Raw genomic sequence first — 18195 nt, 5'->3', positions numbered from 1 at the left:
TAAAAAAGGTATATTTTCTACCCCTAGATCCTTATAATAGCTAGACTAATAAAAGTATAGAAGATCTAAGGACTAGTAGTCTTTATTAATATAAGCCTATAATATTAGGAGATATTTATAGCCCTTTAGCTAGAGTCTATATTAATTTTAATCTAGGATATTTAGATATAATAGAATTCTATATTTCTAATACTTAACTATACTAAGAAGCTCTAGCTATTCTATAATTAGTATTATACTAATTATTAATATCTTTATTTTAAGCCTAATTAGGAAGAGTAGTGTTAAGTTAAGTATCTTCTTCTTCTAATAAAGCCCTTCTTTAATTTAATAATAATACTATTAAAGATAAAGGATATTACTATATATAATATCTATAGTATCTATAATAAGCTTTTCTCTTATCTTAATATAGCTAAGGTAAAGCTTAAGAATAAAGGTATAATCTAGAAGAAATAGATATTATAGGTACTCTAAATAGTAAAGAAAAAGCTCTCTAAGTACTATACTACTACTAAATATAAGCCTTATAGTAATATCTACACTCTAGTATTAGATATCTACGGATATCTAATAGATATAAGGTCTATATCTAAATCCTTAAGGCTACGGATATTGGATATCAAAAAATATCCAAATCCGCACTTTGTGGATATAGATTGCGGATATCCGCGGATATTGCGGATCGTGCCGTAGTCTATATAGCATAGGCTGAATACAGAAGCTATTTTTAAATTGCCCGTTTACAATTGTACTGGATCACTGCCAAGACAGGGGAAGAGTAACTATAATAGGTATAGCGTGTTTTGAATAAGAATTCGAGAAAGAATCTCTGTGCGTAAGTGGTGAAACTGATTTCGATCCATCCTATATTGATTTTGAGAAAATACATTGATGACCACTCGTAGCCATGATATCTAATAACGAGTCACAATAATAAAATCAGAGCAATAGTATGATCGAGAAGTTATAGCACTACCTGCACCGGATCTTCTTACCACAGCGAGCATTCGAATCTCCGTCTACTCTATCCAAGTGTCCCATACCAATCACGGAGGCCAGAACTTCACTCAGTAGGCTAGTATAAGGCTCTTCAAGAAAATAGTCTTTTCTCAGCGGTTCATCCGGTATTTCGGACCAGTTCTTGTATTGACTTAGCTATGACAAGGGCCACTGCTGACGGACCTCAGCCATATGTGGAAGGCGCTTGCGTAAATCGCCATTATCATTACCGCACCAAATCACATTGCCGTATCTATTTTTCGGTATCGTAACTAAGTCAATCGCGATATTTTACTAACTAATGAAGCCCAAATATTAACTAGTCAGTTACAGTACGTTGGAGCCTCTATTCGCAGAACGCAGCAACCAAACTGATCAAAGTAGTCGCTGCACACCAGCTGGGTCTTCATTTCATAGGCTCGAGGCGACATAGCTTAGTCAGGGTTGGATCAAACCTTGGAAGAGCTTGAGCCTAATTCGCCGTGGAAAAATCACATGACGACCTGCCCTCCCTAGCGCGGCGCTAGTTACAATTACCCTGTTTAGGCCCTGAACATAACTTACCCCTCCCAAGGTTGCTCACCTTCATCTCGTTCACCCAGCCTCACTAACAGCTACGCCGCTGTTCCCCAACCTAATAATTTACGTCAATGCCGATTGAAATTGACTTCTGTTACAAGCAAGTCAAAAGAGGCCTCGCTCAAGATGGCAGATCCTTTGAGCATCAGTGTCTCGCTATTAGCGGTCATTACAGCTGCTGTTCAATCAACAAAAGCGCTCCGCGAAACTATCATACGATTCAAAGATCGCGACAAAACACTAGCCAGACTACAGAATGAGCTGTGCGATCTCATCACAATACTAGACTCGTTAGAGCAAGTGATTGGTACTGAGGCACAGATGCTGGCGCTTCTCAAAGGTCCTATTGAGAGATGTGCCCAAGTATGCCGCGATTTTGAGAAATCTATGCAGGCTTTCGGAAGCAAATCTAAGACCAACTTTAAAGACTGGACGAAGATGGAATTCATGAGAGGTGACATTCATGAATTTATCGATACAATATCTGGCTATAAATCCACAATATCGGTCGGCTTGGGCACCTTGACCATGTTCGTCAACCCCTTCTTTTTTTTGGAGAAAACCAACTAAGACCATTTCAGCCATAATGCCAAAGTATCTCGAAAAGCTCTCGAGGATTATAACGAAATGATCAAGGACACAATGTATTCCCTAGAGGTTCACTTACAACGAGTTGACGAGAAGATGGTGCAGCTCTCCATCGACAACACGATCACTTCAAGCTCAAGTCTCGATCTTGAAGACGAAAAGGAAGTAACTAAACAGTGCCTTCGTATTTGTGAAAATGCAAGTCATTACATCGCATCCTTAGCTGGTCAAGACTCGTCCCTTTTTCAGGGGACACGAAATGGAGGGGGAAAGGATCATCTCTTTGAGGCCCAAAGAATCACCCGACAGGCTCTAGGCGAAAATCAAAATAATTTCGATACGATTATCCGTCGGCTCCGGGCCCGACTGGAAATCCTTGTGTCGAACAACGAACCTGGCGACGAGAACGAGAGGACACGCTTAATAAACGACATCGATGCTTCCAAGCAATGCCTAGAGATCTGCAAGGTAGCGAGCGAAGTATCGAATCGGAAAGAATACAGAGTGGGAGAGGTCGTTGCAGATGGCGAGAGCGATCAAGTTGTTGTGAATACCCTAGCAGATCTTTTCGATGTGAAGAAAGCTTTATCGCTGGGTAATTCAGCACAACTAGTAGGCTCGATGACGGAAGAAGCACTTCGGGATTTGACGGACAAAAGATATGCGAGTCGGTTTGGAGCTTTATCCTATGCTTCTAGTAACACTGATGATCGAGCCACGGGACAGATTCCAGCCAGGAGTGCTCAGCAATTCGGGCAATCCTACCCAAATATGAACAAGCCCGAGCGGGAACAAATGAGGCTTGGAACAAGGTATCGCCCGTCTTCTAACGAAGTGAGAAAGCGTTGGACGCGTGATGAAAAAGAATCAGCTGAATGCGAATGAAGGAGGTCAATGGATTTTATCTAACCATTTATCATTCCTCGTCCTGATCGACCTGTGTTAGATGATTCAAAGCGATTTCTTGTTTTCAAATTGCCTTTTAGGCCGTATGTAACTAGATACTTGCAGCACATGCTGGGAACGTGCTGTTTGTTACCTTCTAGAAGCTTGATATCTCGAGCCCGGCCATTTGTAATTTGATTATAGCATCCTCCCAACAAGACACTTAGCTTTACAATATTGTTTCGTGTGCTTTCCTCGTTCCGGGACAGATAAGCCCCACGTGGCGTGTATCGTCATCGATCCATGGTTCAATCACGACAAGTAGACATCAGAGCCTTAACTTGTACTCCCTCTCGGAGAGTTTAATTTGACCTTGTTACATGGTATCCCAGAAACTATAAAGATGGAGAACTTATATCAACCCACCGGGAGGAAGATAGACGAACGCTATGATCTTTAGGCAGGGAAAGGCAACGAACGACACAATGTCTTCGAGGATATTGTCGCAGAGGAGTATGCTTTCTAGTTTATTGGCTCCGCAAACTCCAATTTCATAAGTGCACGATCTGTCACAGCCAAAAAGTATGCGCGCCAGTGCCTTAGTAATACATCCGATACTATAATACAGCGGGCTTCTAAAAGCCATAGTGAAGTCATATGGAAGGAAGGGCATCTTTCCCACTTGCAATAGCCAAAGGGCTCCGAGCCGCTTCATCGCACTCTTAATTAGGAGGTAATGTATTGGCTTCTTAGCTTTCGTGATCAGTCGCTAATCATGTTAATACATAGATTGGAAACCCTAAGTTCCGACCAAACATTGAAGTCTGATCTGAGACGTTCATCTTCTTTCAGAACTGGTCTTCTCTGCTTTGGTGGCAGCTCAGTCGGATTTAAAATCTTGCTGATATGTATTCTGAATGGCTCGTGGCTGGTTTTGTTTTATAATTTCGCTATTTCGATGACTGCACTAGAAATCATTTGTGTTTAGCTGTCTGAGTACATCTGGTTGATTAAGACAGTATTTCCACTTTGATATTGTTTCCTTACTGTACATTGAGCAAAGGGAGCTGTGCAGGGAGCCAGTGCGAACATCCACCCAACTAGCTAGTTATGGGCCAGCCGCTACTCCTTTCTCCAACTTGGAGTAGTCAAATTATTCTGATGGCGTAATAAAAGACTGTCGCAATGCCAGCGCTAGCGCGTAGGTCTGTCCCGCCTACCGGAACATTCCCACCAAATGAAACATTCGAGTTTTTAGGTATCTTTTGTGTGTATCTATCATATCAAAAGTACCCAATTTTACATTATTATATATCCTCAAATAGCCTCTGAAGTATTGACACCCCTATACCCACATCCCCCCCATTATATAATATACTAGAGGGGGCCAGCAGAATGCGTAAAGGAGCCCAATACTAATAGCGACTACGAACATAAACGCATTTAAGCCTTTGAGCCTTTAATAGGACTCTATATAAATAATTTTCCGGGGCAATTTATAAATGACATATAATGCTTTGAATATGAAGCTCGTGGGCGTTACGCTAGGCGTTACGCCGACGCCAAGCACCCCCTATCTCCGGGTCAAGACCGACCCAGGCCCAGAATGATTGGGCTAGGAGAGAAATAGCATGAAGACCCGGCTCATATGACGTCTACCCTTCTGTGTCGCATATACTCTTGAGTTGGCCGTACTGTGACTAATTTCCTCTCAAGAGGATTCTCCTATGAGCTAAGCCCTCTCGAAATAAATCTCTTAATATATTTCAGTAGCGAGCTACGCACCCCACCCAAAACGCGTCCATGAATTAGCAATCAATTAGTTCAACCACCCATTGAACCACCAATTCGCTCTCAAAACTCTAGAAATTCAATAGAGTAAGAGGGTAGAATCTTATCAGCCATCTAGGCTTTTAAGAATCAAGAACTCTTATCAATTCGTGGTATAGCGCGCTACTATAGTAGACTTCGGCACAACCCACTCTAACCCGGACCTAACCTAACCCAACCTAACCCAAAATGGGTCTTAGGTCTATTACTTCGACCTAACGATAGGTTTTAGGTTATAGCTTATAACCTAAAACCTATTAGGTAACCTATTAGGGCCCTAATATAGTGTAAACTAGATAAATAGGCTTCTAATATATAACTATATAATTAATATATTTTTTACTTATAATATTAAGTATTTTACTTATAGCGCTCTTCTAGAAAAAATTAAGAATAAATTAAATAATTAAATTAGGATATATTTCTCTAATATTACTTAAAATCCTTATCTACCCTACTTTTACACTTCCTCCCTAAGGCCTATCTCTAAGTTACACTCTCTAGTAACTCTAGCTCTATTATCTCTATATCTATATCTATTAAATAAGGAGGTATCTCTTATAGTCTATTATCTACTCCTTCTTTCTCTTTATTATCACTAATTAGGTTAAGTTTAGTATCCTCTATATATTTATTATTCTACTCCTTTACTAACTTAATCTTAGCTAGTATAAAGAACTACTTAAGCTACTTTACCTTAGTATACTTAATATTAAATCTTATTATATATAGAAATAATATAAGCTCCTTAATTATTTTAGACTTTAGATAACTATAATAGTAGTAATAAATATCCTAAGTAGTATTATAGAGCTATTTAATATTAGTATTAGTTACTAGGATAGAAAGAATATTTTAAGTAAATAATATAATTATAGGGAAATAAGATTAGTTCTTCTATTAGAATTAAAGAGATTTAGATAGAGTATTTAGATTACTATTATATTACTAGGGAGTATCTACTAAATAGTATTAACTATTATTATGAGTACTTTAGTAGAAATAGTATTATAGCCTAATAGTAGGTTATAATATTTTGTAGGGGAATATATATTAGGTAAGCTTTATCTTATATAATATAATATTATATAAGATATAGAGAGGTTTATACTTAGCTTAAGTAGATAATAATAGGTGAGAGGTAAGAAAAGTTATATTCGTTGATTATCTAGCTAGGAACCCTCTATTCCTTATATAGGTAAGCTCTAGTAGTATAGAATATCATAGAAAGTCATTAATAATAGAATAACTTCATTATAATATCCTAAATTTATGGCGATATATTATGAGTCATAATATAGTTTACCATAAATAATATATCTAAGGTTCTCTTAGATACTACCGGTAAAATATATATCTTATCCTCACACACTATAGTATATAAATATATCTTATAATTACTATTATACTTATAATTATCTTATTCTTAGTTATATTATTAGTTATAACTCTAAATACCTAATCCTAGTGTTACGCACTAGCTAACTGGTCACGGTTAGGTTGGACGGTTCAGGGTATAGTTACCTTTAATACACCTCGGGTTTTCTAACGTCAACGATATGTCTATCGTCACTGAGCTGTTACCTTATCCGTTAGGCCTTACTATAGCCTAAGTCCCTAGAAGTTGTGTCGAGGAATCGATACTAGGTAGAGCGCCGAGTAGATCTATACCGAAGTATTAGTCTAGCTTATAGTGTTATTAAGTTATAACTAAATTAAGAGTCGGTAGTCTTAAAGGTAGATATAAGTAATAATATATAATTGAAGATAAAGAACTAAACTAAGTATATAAATAAGTATCCTTATATATCCTCCTATCTTCTTAGGGTAGTTAGGTAGATAGTAGCTTAGTAGATTTATTTTAGTAGTTTCTACTATTCTACTATCGACTAGTCTACTACCTATATAATTATATAATATAGATTCTAGTTTATTAGGGTATTCTTTATATATAATCCTAATCTATTAGCTCTTAGTGGTCTATTAATACTAGTAGGGTAGTTTAGGTCGTTAGATACCTAATAGGTCTATAATATCACTTCCTCCTCCCTAGGAGTTTTATCCTCGAAGCTTATAAAGCTATAGTCTCTCTCTTTCTTAGTAAGTTAGGTTTCTAGTTCTTTCTATTCTATTATACCTAAACGTAAGGCTAATTCTATCTTAGAAAGTATCTCTAAACTTCCTTATAATTCTTTAATTACTTATTATATATAAGTAGATTATATTAAGGTAAATAGTTTTATAACTACTATTCCTTATAGTCACTACCTTAGTTTAGATATATCTTATATAATAGATCGTTCTCGTTATTATTCTAAGTATACCGCTTATATATAGATAGGTAGGTTATATAAATAAGACTTCTATACTTCTTATAAATAGGATCTATTATATAATACCGAAGATAAACTTTCTATCGATATTAAAAGGAATAAAAATAAGCTTAATTTACTAGAGCCTAAGTTATCTACGCTATAATCTTATCTTATAGAGTTATACTAAAAATTACTAAATAAATAAAAATAATATTAAGAAGCTATATCGCGTTAGTGATAGTTAAGAAAGTAAATAGCTTTCTTAAAATAAAAAGGCTTTAAAATATTAGAGTATAATACTAAGTTTCTTTATATTCTCGATAAAAAATATTTATCCCCTAAGTAGCCTCCTTTTTCTACCCTTAATCTAGAGTACTTAGCCGCTACTACTAATTATCCTAACTTCGATTAGATATTATCGGAAATTATTAGTCTCCCTTCTTCTTTCTAGGATTCTAAGTCTTCCTTATCTTTCGCTATTCCGGAGTTCGCTTTACCTTCTAGTAGTATTATTAAATAAGCTAATAGTAGCCCCTTAAGTTCGCGATAGGTTCCTATATATTTTCTAAGGTAGGGTATCCTTTCTACTATACTAAAAGCTATTACTAATTATTATACTATTAGTCTACTAGGATATATTTAACTTTATATTCTTCTTCGGTTTCTATATCGATATCTATATTAGTAGCGATTTTAGTATCGGCTAGTATAGGTTTAAGTAATAAGATATAAAATACTAGGTAAAGTCTTTATATACTATATAGGAGTTTTAACCGATAATTTACTTATCTAATTTTTTCGTTAATTTTAAAAGGTCCTAATTATAGATAGTCCAGCTTATTACTTAGTTACTTAGTTTTAATATTTTATTATAGAAGATAGACTTTTTCCCTCTTTTTTAAGTCTAGTCCTCCCTTATATTAGTTATTATAGTATTTCTTTATATAGAGGTTAATAAAATTAATATCTCTCGATAGCTATAGATATAGCTATTTTAGCTCTATAGCCTTAAGTTATACTAATTTAGCTATAGCGGTTTTTTCTTATAGAGTTCCGATTACCCTTAGGTAGTACCTAAAGTTTACGTAGAATAGTGATTTATTAGTGGTTATATATATAGCGTTATTATACACTAATTACGCTATTAGTAATAGTCCTACCTAATTATCTTATTAGTAATTTATATAGTATCTTAGGTACTACTTTAGGGTCTAATTTACCCTTTTAGTCTACCTATTAGTCTATAGGTAGTAGGCTATAGAGAGTCTTAGCTTAATACCTAATTAGTCTATAAATAATTACTATATATTCGAAGTAAATAGCTTATCTTTATTAGATATAATCTTAGTTAGTAATCTATAGTTAGCGATTATATATTATAGGATAATATTAGCTATTTAGTTAGTAGTAATAGTTTCTATAGTTAGGATTATATAGGTATATTTTATTAGCCTATCGACTATAACTATAATTATATTATACCTACTAGATATTAGTAGCTTTATAATAAAGTCTATTATAATCTATTCCTATAGTTTAGTAGGTATTTCTAATAATTATATTTCCCTATATAGTATATATTATATAGGTTTATTTCTCTAATATATATTATAGTTTTTAATATAGAACCTAACCTTTTAATATATATTTAGAAAATAATAGTTTCTTAAAATATATTCGATAGTCTTTTCTATCCCTATATATCTATATATAGGGTTATTATAATATTTCCTTATTACTTCTTTTCTTATAGTTAAGGGTATATAGACTAGTCTATATATTAGGATAACTCCCTCTAGGTTCCTAATAAGGTTTCCTTTGTTTCCGGCTAGTTCTTAGACCTAGTCCTTTTCTACTTTATCCTTAATCCTCTAGATTAATTTATTATCTTATAGCTCTAGTATAGTAGCTAGTATCTAGTGATTATATAAGATTATTCTATCTAAATTTTATTTTAGGATAGTAGGTTCTACTATTTTAGTCCCTAATTTATAGTCTAGTTATCTACTAAATATATCTACTTAGCTATTTTCTATTCCCTTATAATATTTAATTCTAAAATTATATTATACTAAGGTTTTAGCCTATTATACTTATTATTATATAAGTACTTTTATAGTAGTAAAGAATATAAGATTCTTATAGTCTAATTTAACTACTACTATATATTTAGCTCCTTTAAGATATACTCTCTAGACTTAGAATACTAACACTATAGCTAAGAGTTCCTTATTATATATATTATAGTTAAGCTCTACTAGGATTATTTTTCTAGACTAGAACACTACTAGTTAGTATTTCCTATCTATTCCTAGTTAGGTAAGCCTTACTCCTAGGGTATAATCTAAAGTATCTATTTCTATAGTAATAGGTTAATCGTAATTGAAGGTAGCTATAATAGTACCTTAGGTAAATAGCTTTTTAAGTTTATTAAATACTTATTCTACTTATTTATCCTATATAAAGGGTTAGTCCTTCTTAGTTAGTTAGTATAACCTAGTTACTATTTTAGTATATCTATCGATAATCTTCTAATAGTAATTAGCTAGTCCTAGGAATTATTATACTTCCTTAATATTCTTTAGCGTTAGCTATTCTATAATACTTTTAACTTTATCTTCTTCTATTCCTAGTCTATTAGGACTAATATAGTATCTAAGGAATATAGTTTCCTAGATATAAAACTTATATTTCTTAGGTTTAAGGGTAACTTCTACTTCCCTTAGCTTCTATAATACTTTCTAGTTATATAGAATATATTCCTCCTTTATTCTAGAGAACACTAAGATATTATTAAGGTATATAATAACGAAGATATCTAAGTATTCTTCGAGTACTTTAAATATAAATCGCTAAAATATAGCTAGTATATTAGTAAGGCTAAAAGGTATTACTTAGTACTTATAGTGTCCGAACTTAGTTCTAAATACTATCTTCTACTTATATCCTAGCTTAATTCTAATATAAAAGTAAGTATTAGTAATATCGTACTTTATAAAGTATTTTACTCCTCTAATCCTACCCTATATCTTATAAATAAATAGTAGTAGATAGCGGTTTTTAATAGTAATCGAATTTAGATATTAATAGTCTATATAAAGCTATAGCTAACTATCTTTCTTAGGTATAAAGATAATTAGGTATCTAGCTAGTGATTTCGAGGCTTAGATATAACCTTTCTTTAGGTTATTATTAATATATTCCTTAAGTATATTAGATTCCTTCTATAATAGTTAATAGATAGGTTTAAAAGTTAGTTTAGAACCTTCTATAATATTAATCTTATAGTCGAATAGTCTATACTTAGGTAGCTCCCCTTCCTTTAGTAGAGTAAATATATCCTAGTAATCCTTATACTCTTCTAGAATCTATAGTTCGCTATTAGTTATATATAGCTTTTCGTTTTTAACTAGTATATATTCCGCTAGCTCTTAGTTAGTTATATCTAGTACTTATTCTATTACGCTTAGGGTTTCTTCCTATTTTATTTACTAATTTCTAATTCTTAAGCGATTAATAGGTCCCTTCTTAATATACTTATATTAGTTAAATTTAATAGTCTCCTTCTACTAATCGATACTAGGGTTATACCTTCTTAGCTATAGTATTCTAAGGATAATATTATAGTTCCTAATTATAAGAATATTAAACTTAATATTCTCTAGGTAGTTATTAATATTTATCCTAAGGACTATAGTTTCTTTACTTACTCTTTCTAAGAGTACTTCTCTATCTAGTCTACTAACTAGGATTATATAAGGTAATATTATAGTTTAAATTCCTTATTCTTCCTAGAATATTAGGCTTATAAAATTATTTATAGCCCCTAAGTTAATAAGTATCTAGGCTCTTCCTATAGGTAACTATATATAGAGTTTAATATAAGTTCCTAATATTATTATAGCTAGATACTTAGATAGCTAGTTCCGATAGTTATATATCTATTACCTATTATACTAAATTCTTTAGTATTCTTTTCGCTATTATAGTTTCTTTATCTACGCTAGTAGCCTTAGTTTAATACCTAGATCTAACTTACTAGACCTATAGATTATATATAGTTTATTATAGTATATTACACTGGCTATTCTACTATAATCTATGTAAGTATAATAGTAATTGTAAGATATATAATATGGTGTGAGAGTATAAGATATATATTTTACCGGTAGTATCTAAGAGAACCTTAGATATATTATCTACGGTAAACTATATTATGACTCACAATATATCGCCATAAATCTAGGATATTATAATGAAGTCATTATATTATTAATGACCTTCTATGATATTCTATACTGCTAGAGCTTGCCTATATAAGGAATGGAGGAATCCTAGCTAGAAAACAATTTATTCAATACAACTTTTCTTACCTCGCACCTATTATTATCTACTTAAGCTAAGTATAAACCTTTCTATATCTTATATAATACAATATTATATAAGATAAAGCTTACCTAATACACCTTCCCCTACAAAATATTATAAGCTACTATTAGGCTATAATATTATTTCTACTAAAGTACTTATAGGTTATGAGCCCGGCTTACTATATATTTCCTAAATAGGAAATACCGATATATTGCCGAGCCTTCTCCGAATAATTACCGAATTACTATATTTAGTATATTACTAAATATAGTAACATACTATATTACTAAATATAGTACTATACTATATACTATTAAGTATATAGTGATATATTCTCACAATTATATATAGTATATATTACTATATATATATACCTAATCTCCGATATTTATTATATATCTTACTATAACCTCCCTAGACAAGATATATCTCCCTAAACTTAGGGGCTCGGAGAACTATACTATATAGTCTATTAGGGTTAAAGCAGCCCTAATAAAGGATGACCTATATACACCTATAGAAACTCCTTCTATTAGTGTTAAAAACAATAAGGCTATATCTATTTTAAAGCTTTATTGTGATAATAGGCCCCTCCTATATCTAAAAGATATAGAGAGTGCTAATAAGGCCTGGCTTCGCTTAGAAGCCCTATATAACCCTAAGGGTTTTACTACTGAATATTTAACCCTAAAAGATTTCTTTAACACTGGATTAAACGATTTTAATTCAATAGAAGAATATCTTAATAAGGTTAAAACCTTAGTAGATAACCTTAAGGGTAAAGGTATTGATCTACCTAATTAGGTAGTGATAGCCTAGGTTCTTAATAGTCTAAATGATAACTATAAAGGGTTTATTCAAAATATAACCTAATTATTGAGAAATGACCCTAAATTATATATAGTGGAAACCTTATTTTCTAGATTAATTAATAAAGCTAGGGGTAGGGAATCTTCTATATATAAAGGTAGTTATTATACGAATATTATAATACTTAAATATAAGTATTATAAATCGTATAAAAATAAGCCTTTTAAAGGAAAATACTACTAACACTATAAGGTAATTAGTTATAATACTAATACCTACTAGCTATTATTTCCTAATCTAGCTCCTAAGGGCTAGATTCCGAAAGGTAAAAGGGCTAAAAAGACTATTAAACCCCCTATTTCTACTACTAAGGAATCCTTTAGGGCTAAAACTATAAATTCAATAAGCCCTAGGACTCCTAAATAGCTAGAATCACAAGATTAGATTATATCTAATATAGTAGATACCCCTAAATCTACTAAAGATATAGATATATTATCTAATCTATCTGATTTACCTAAATTAGATAAAGAACTATATACTAGTATTGAAAATCAGCCTAATAATCAAACTGATAATCAATTACTAGATATAGATAATAATATAGAAGAGGTATATCCTCTATTATTATATAGTACTAAACTATTGACTAAAAAACCACTAGATGATATAGGATTAAATCCTATAAAAGAAAAAGTGGATTTTATTCTTAATAGTGCTACCACTATTAGTACTGTATATAAATTGTAATATCTTTCTTCTACTAAACCTACTACTACTATAGTAAAGTAGGGTAAAGCTAATACTATTAAAGTAACCTATAAAGGTAATATATATATAAAATCTAATACTAGATATATATACTTATTAAAAAATCTTTTTTATATACCTAATCTAGGTATTAATCTTATTAGTATACACTAGTTATCTAATTTAATAGCCCTATTTATAAAAAATAAGGTATACTTATATATACCTTTAAAGAAAATAGTTGCTATAGCTAATAAGAAAGATAATCTATATTATATAAAAACCACTATATTACAAAGAACTATAAATACTATAGTAGCTACTAGGACTAATTAACCTAGTATACCTACTAATAGTAATAATAATAATAGCTATATTCCTAAAAGGACTATAGATAGTAATATAGTGGATAATATACAAAAGTGGTATATTAGACTAGGGTATATTAATATATAGCCCTTAAAAATTCTATTAAAGGCCCTAGGGATTAATATAACCCTAGAATATATTAAGGCTTTCCTTAATAAAAAATGTAAAGTATATCTTTTATCTAAAGATAATAGATATATATATAGGAAGTTAAATAATCCTACTAAATTTGATATTTTAGATAGGATATATAGTGATTTAGGTGGTCTATTACTACCTACCTATAATAAATATAGGTATTATATCACCTTCCTAGATAAAAAATCTCGATATCTTTGGATTAGTCTATTATATTCCAAAGATAATACTTATAAAGTATTCGAAGATTTTAAGGTCTTTATAGAAAATCATACAAAAAGAAAGATTAAATAGTTCTTTACTAATAAAGGTAGAGAATATATTAATAAGTAATTTTAATTAGCCCTAAATAAATATAGTATTAGTTATATAACTATTCCTAGTTATACTAAGGAACCTAATAGGCTAATTGAAAGGATTAACCTTACTTTATTTAATAAAGTAAGGGTAGTGCTTATTTAGTCTAAAAGCCCTAATTATCTATAGGGAGAAGCACTCTAAGCTATAACCTATATATATAATAGGACCCTATATAGAGCTTTAGGATTTTTAACCCCTTATAAATTATTAAATAGGGTAAAGCCTAATATAACTAATATTAGGACTTAGGGCTCTTTAGCCTACTATTATACAAATAAATATAAGACTAAGCTATCTCCTAGAAAGGAAGAAGCTATTTTAATAGGATATAGTGATTATAATCACTATAAAATATAGGACTATAAAAGGCAAAAATACCTATAGTCTAGGGATATTACTATATATAAAAATCAATTCCTAAGAGAAATATCTCGAGATATAGATCCCTATAGGACTAAGTTAATTAGTCTAAAAGACTTAAATCCTAGTAGTCAAAAAGACTTAAATTCTAGGGAAGTTAGTATAGATCCTAATAGTCCTATTAAGGATAATATAAGTAATAATAATAGAGTATTAACTAGAGGAGAAACCTCTAGAATTGATACTGATCCTAAATATAGGGTCGAAGTTCAAATACCTATATTATATACTATTAAGGACACTATACTAACTAATTATATTAGTTCTATTAAGACTAATATAGATAATAGGTTTCTATTAACCGCTTCACTATTAACTAAACCTAATAGCTTTGATAAAGCTATAAATAGTCCTAAAAAGGATGAATGGTTTAGGGCTTACTTAGCGGAAGTCAAAGAACTTAAAAAACAAGAAACCTATAAAATAATAGATATACCACCTAATATAAAACCTATTAAGGGTAGGTAGGTTTTTAAGAAAAAACCTATTAATAGTCCTAATCTGGATAAGGACTATATAACTAATAGTAATAAAACTATTAGATATAAAGCTAGGTAGGTAATTCAAGGATTTTAGCAAAAACTAGGTATTAATTTCCTAGAAACCTTTTCTACTATATATAGAACTAAGTCCTAGTATCTAATATTAATAATAGCAGTTAATAAAGGCTAGTATATACTACAATATAATATTAAAAATGCCTTTGTATATACTAATATAGATGCTAAAATATATACTATCCTACCTATAGGAGTATATAATAACCCTAATAAGTGCTGTTATCTAAAGAAAGTACTATATAGTCTAAAACAAAGCCCTAGGCTTTAGTATAAATATCTATCTAATATATTAGCTAAATTTGACTTTAAGGTCTTTATATACGATAAAGGTATATATATAAATCCTAAAGATTAATATATACTAATTTATCACGTTAATAATATATTAGTAATATACAAAGATTTAAGCTATATTTATAATATAGTAGCTAAAATAAAGCACTATATAAAGATAGAAGAAATTAGTATAGTATCTATATTCTTAGGTAATAGTATATCTATTAACTATAAAGATAAGATACTATATATAGACCAAAAGGGATATATAGAGAAACTATTAAATAAGTTCTCTATTTATAATAATCCTAGTTATAAGCCTATATAAACACTGGGTAAACTAGGTTTAAAGCTTAAAAAGAATATTACAAATATAAGCCCACAAGATATTAAAGAATATTAGAAATAAATAGGGTCTTTACTCTATTTAGCCCTAAAAACTAGGCCTAATATAACCTTTGCTACTATATACTGTGCTAGATATATAAGTAATCCTAGTAAGGACTATTTTATAGCCCTAAATAGGATTTAGAAATATTTACTAGTATATCCTAATATACGATTAGTATATAATTACTTAGGTAATAACCTATATATAAAGGGCTATTCTGATACTAATTGGGGTAATAATTTAGATTAACGAAAATCTATATTAGGCTATATATTTAGCCTAAGCCCTAATATAGGGATTAATAACCCTATTAGTTAGAATTCTCAACTATAAAAAACAATAGTAATTAGTAGCTATAAAGCTAAATATATAGCACTTAAAGAAGCTACTAAAGAAGCTATATATCTGGCTAATATATTTAATTTATTAAATATAGAGCTAGATCTAGGATATATAAATAGTATACCTACTATCTTAGTTAATAGTGAATTAGCTAAGAAACTAGCTAAGAATCCAGAATTCTATAAACGCTTAAAGCATATTGAAATAATATATTATTTTATAAGGTAAGCTTTATTAGAAGGTAAAATCACTATTAATCAAATACCTTCTAAATATATACTAGCAGACTTTTTAACAAAGAATATCAATAATATCTTATATAAGGCTTTTATAGATCTAGCTGAGCTAGGTACTATATAAAGACCTATAATATATATATTTATACTATATACTTATACTTATAATCCTTATAAAGATTATAAGGATTAAGGGGTGTGTGTAAGCATAATAGTAATTGTAAGATATATATTTATATATTATGGTGTGTGAGGATAAGATATATATTTTACCGGTAGTATCTAAGAGAACCTTAGATATATTATTTACGGTAAACTATATTATGACTCACAATATATCGCCATAAATCTAGGATATTATAATGAAGTCATTATATTATTAATGACTTTCTATGATATTCTATACTGCTAGAGCTTGCCTATATAAGGAATGAAGGATTCCTAGCTAGAAAATAATTATTCAATACAACTTTTCTTACCTCGCACCTATTATTATCTACTTAAGCTAAGTATAAACCTTTCTATATCTTATATAATACAATATTATATAAGATAAAGCTTACCTAATACACCTTCCCCTACAAAATATTATAACCTACTATTAGGCTATAATATTATTTCTGCTAAAGTGCTCACAAGCTTCATAGCTACTAATTGCTATTGTTTTTTGTATGCTCACTATATATATAGTAATATATACTATATATAATTGTGAGAATATATCACTATATACTTAATAGTATATAGTATAGTACTATATTTAGTAATATAGTATGTTACTATATTTAGTAATATACTAAATATAGTAATTCGGTAATTATTCGGAGAAGGCTCGGCAATATATCGGTATTTCCTATTTAGGAAATATATAGCAAGCCGGGCTCATAACCTGTGAGCACTTTAGCAGAAATAATATTATAGCCTAATAGTAGCTTATAATATTTTGTAGGGGAAGGTGTATTAGGTAAGCTTTATCTTATATAATATTGTATTATATAAGATATAGAAAGGTTTATACTTAGCTTAAGTAGATAATAATAGGTGCGAGGTAAGAAAAGTTGTATTGAATAATTATTTTCTAGCTAGGAATCCTTCATTCCTTATATAGGCAAGCTCTAGCAGTATAGAATATCATAGAAAGTCATTAATAATAGAATGACTTCATTATAATATCCTAGATTTATGGCGATATATTGTGAGTCATAATATAGTTTACCGTAAATAATATATCTAAGGTTCTCTTAGATACTACCGGTAAAATATATATCTTATCCTCACACACCATAATATATAAATATATATCTTACAATTACTATTATGCTTACATATACCTTAATTGTTAATAGCCTATATTACTTTTTCTAAGTTATATTATAGGTCGGCTAATTACTTTTCTTACTTTATAATAGTCTTATCTCTCTTATTATTAGAGTCTAGGCCTTCTTCTCCTCGCGGTTAGGCTAGGATCTAGGTTACTTTCTCCTTAGCTTAAGATATATTATCGGTTAGTTAGACTTAAGACTAAGTTTAAGATAGTCTTTAATATATTATACACTAGCTAACTAGTTATAGTTAGATTAGATAGTTTAGGGTATAGTTACCTTTAATATACCTTAGGTTTTCTAACGTTAACGATATATCTATTATTACTAAGCTATTACCTTATCCGTTAGGCCTTACTATAGCCTAAGTCCCTGAAGTTATATCGAGGAATCGATACTAGGTAGAGCGCTAAGTAAATCTATACCGAAGTATTAGTCTAGCTTATAGTGTTATTAAGTTATAACTAAGTTGAGAGTCGGTAGTCTTAAAGGTAGATATAAGTAACAATATATAATTAAAGACAAAGAACTAAACTAAGTATATAAATAAGTGTCCTTATATATCCTTCTATCTTCCTAGGGTAGTTAGGTAGATAGTAGCTTAGTAGATTTATCTTAGCGGTTTCTACTATTCTACCGTCGACCGGTCTA

At 30.4% G+C, this 18195-nt stretch overlaps 1 protein-coding gene across 1 annotated transcript; it reads left to right on the top strand.

Annotated features, from left to right (window-relative positions):
- Positions 1–1707: 1707 nt before the first annotated feature.
- On the top strand, positions 1708–3054 carry N7500_009204 (uncharacterized protein; the record flags this gene model as incomplete). The annotated part of the gene is made up of 2 exons (XM_056680345.1): positions 1708–2111; positions 2163–3054. The coding sequence occupies 2 exons, from the start codon at positions 1708–1710 to the stop codon at positions 3052–3054; spliced, it is 1296 nt and encodes a 431-aa protein (XP_056527727.1).
- Positions 3055–18195: the final 15141 nt, after the last annotated feature.

This window comes from Penicillium coprophilum, assembly GCF_028826855.1.
Source record: "Penicillium coprophilum strain IBT 35676 chromosome Unknown utg000006l_segment0_segment0, whole genome shotgun sequence".
Classification (NCBI taxonomy): Eukaryota; Fungi; Ascomycota; class Eurotiomycetes; order Eurotiales; family Aspergillaceae; genus Penicillium; species Penicillium coprophilum.
Note: the sequence above shows the minus strand (reverse complement) of the source record. Positions and strands in the feature narration are given on the sequence as shown.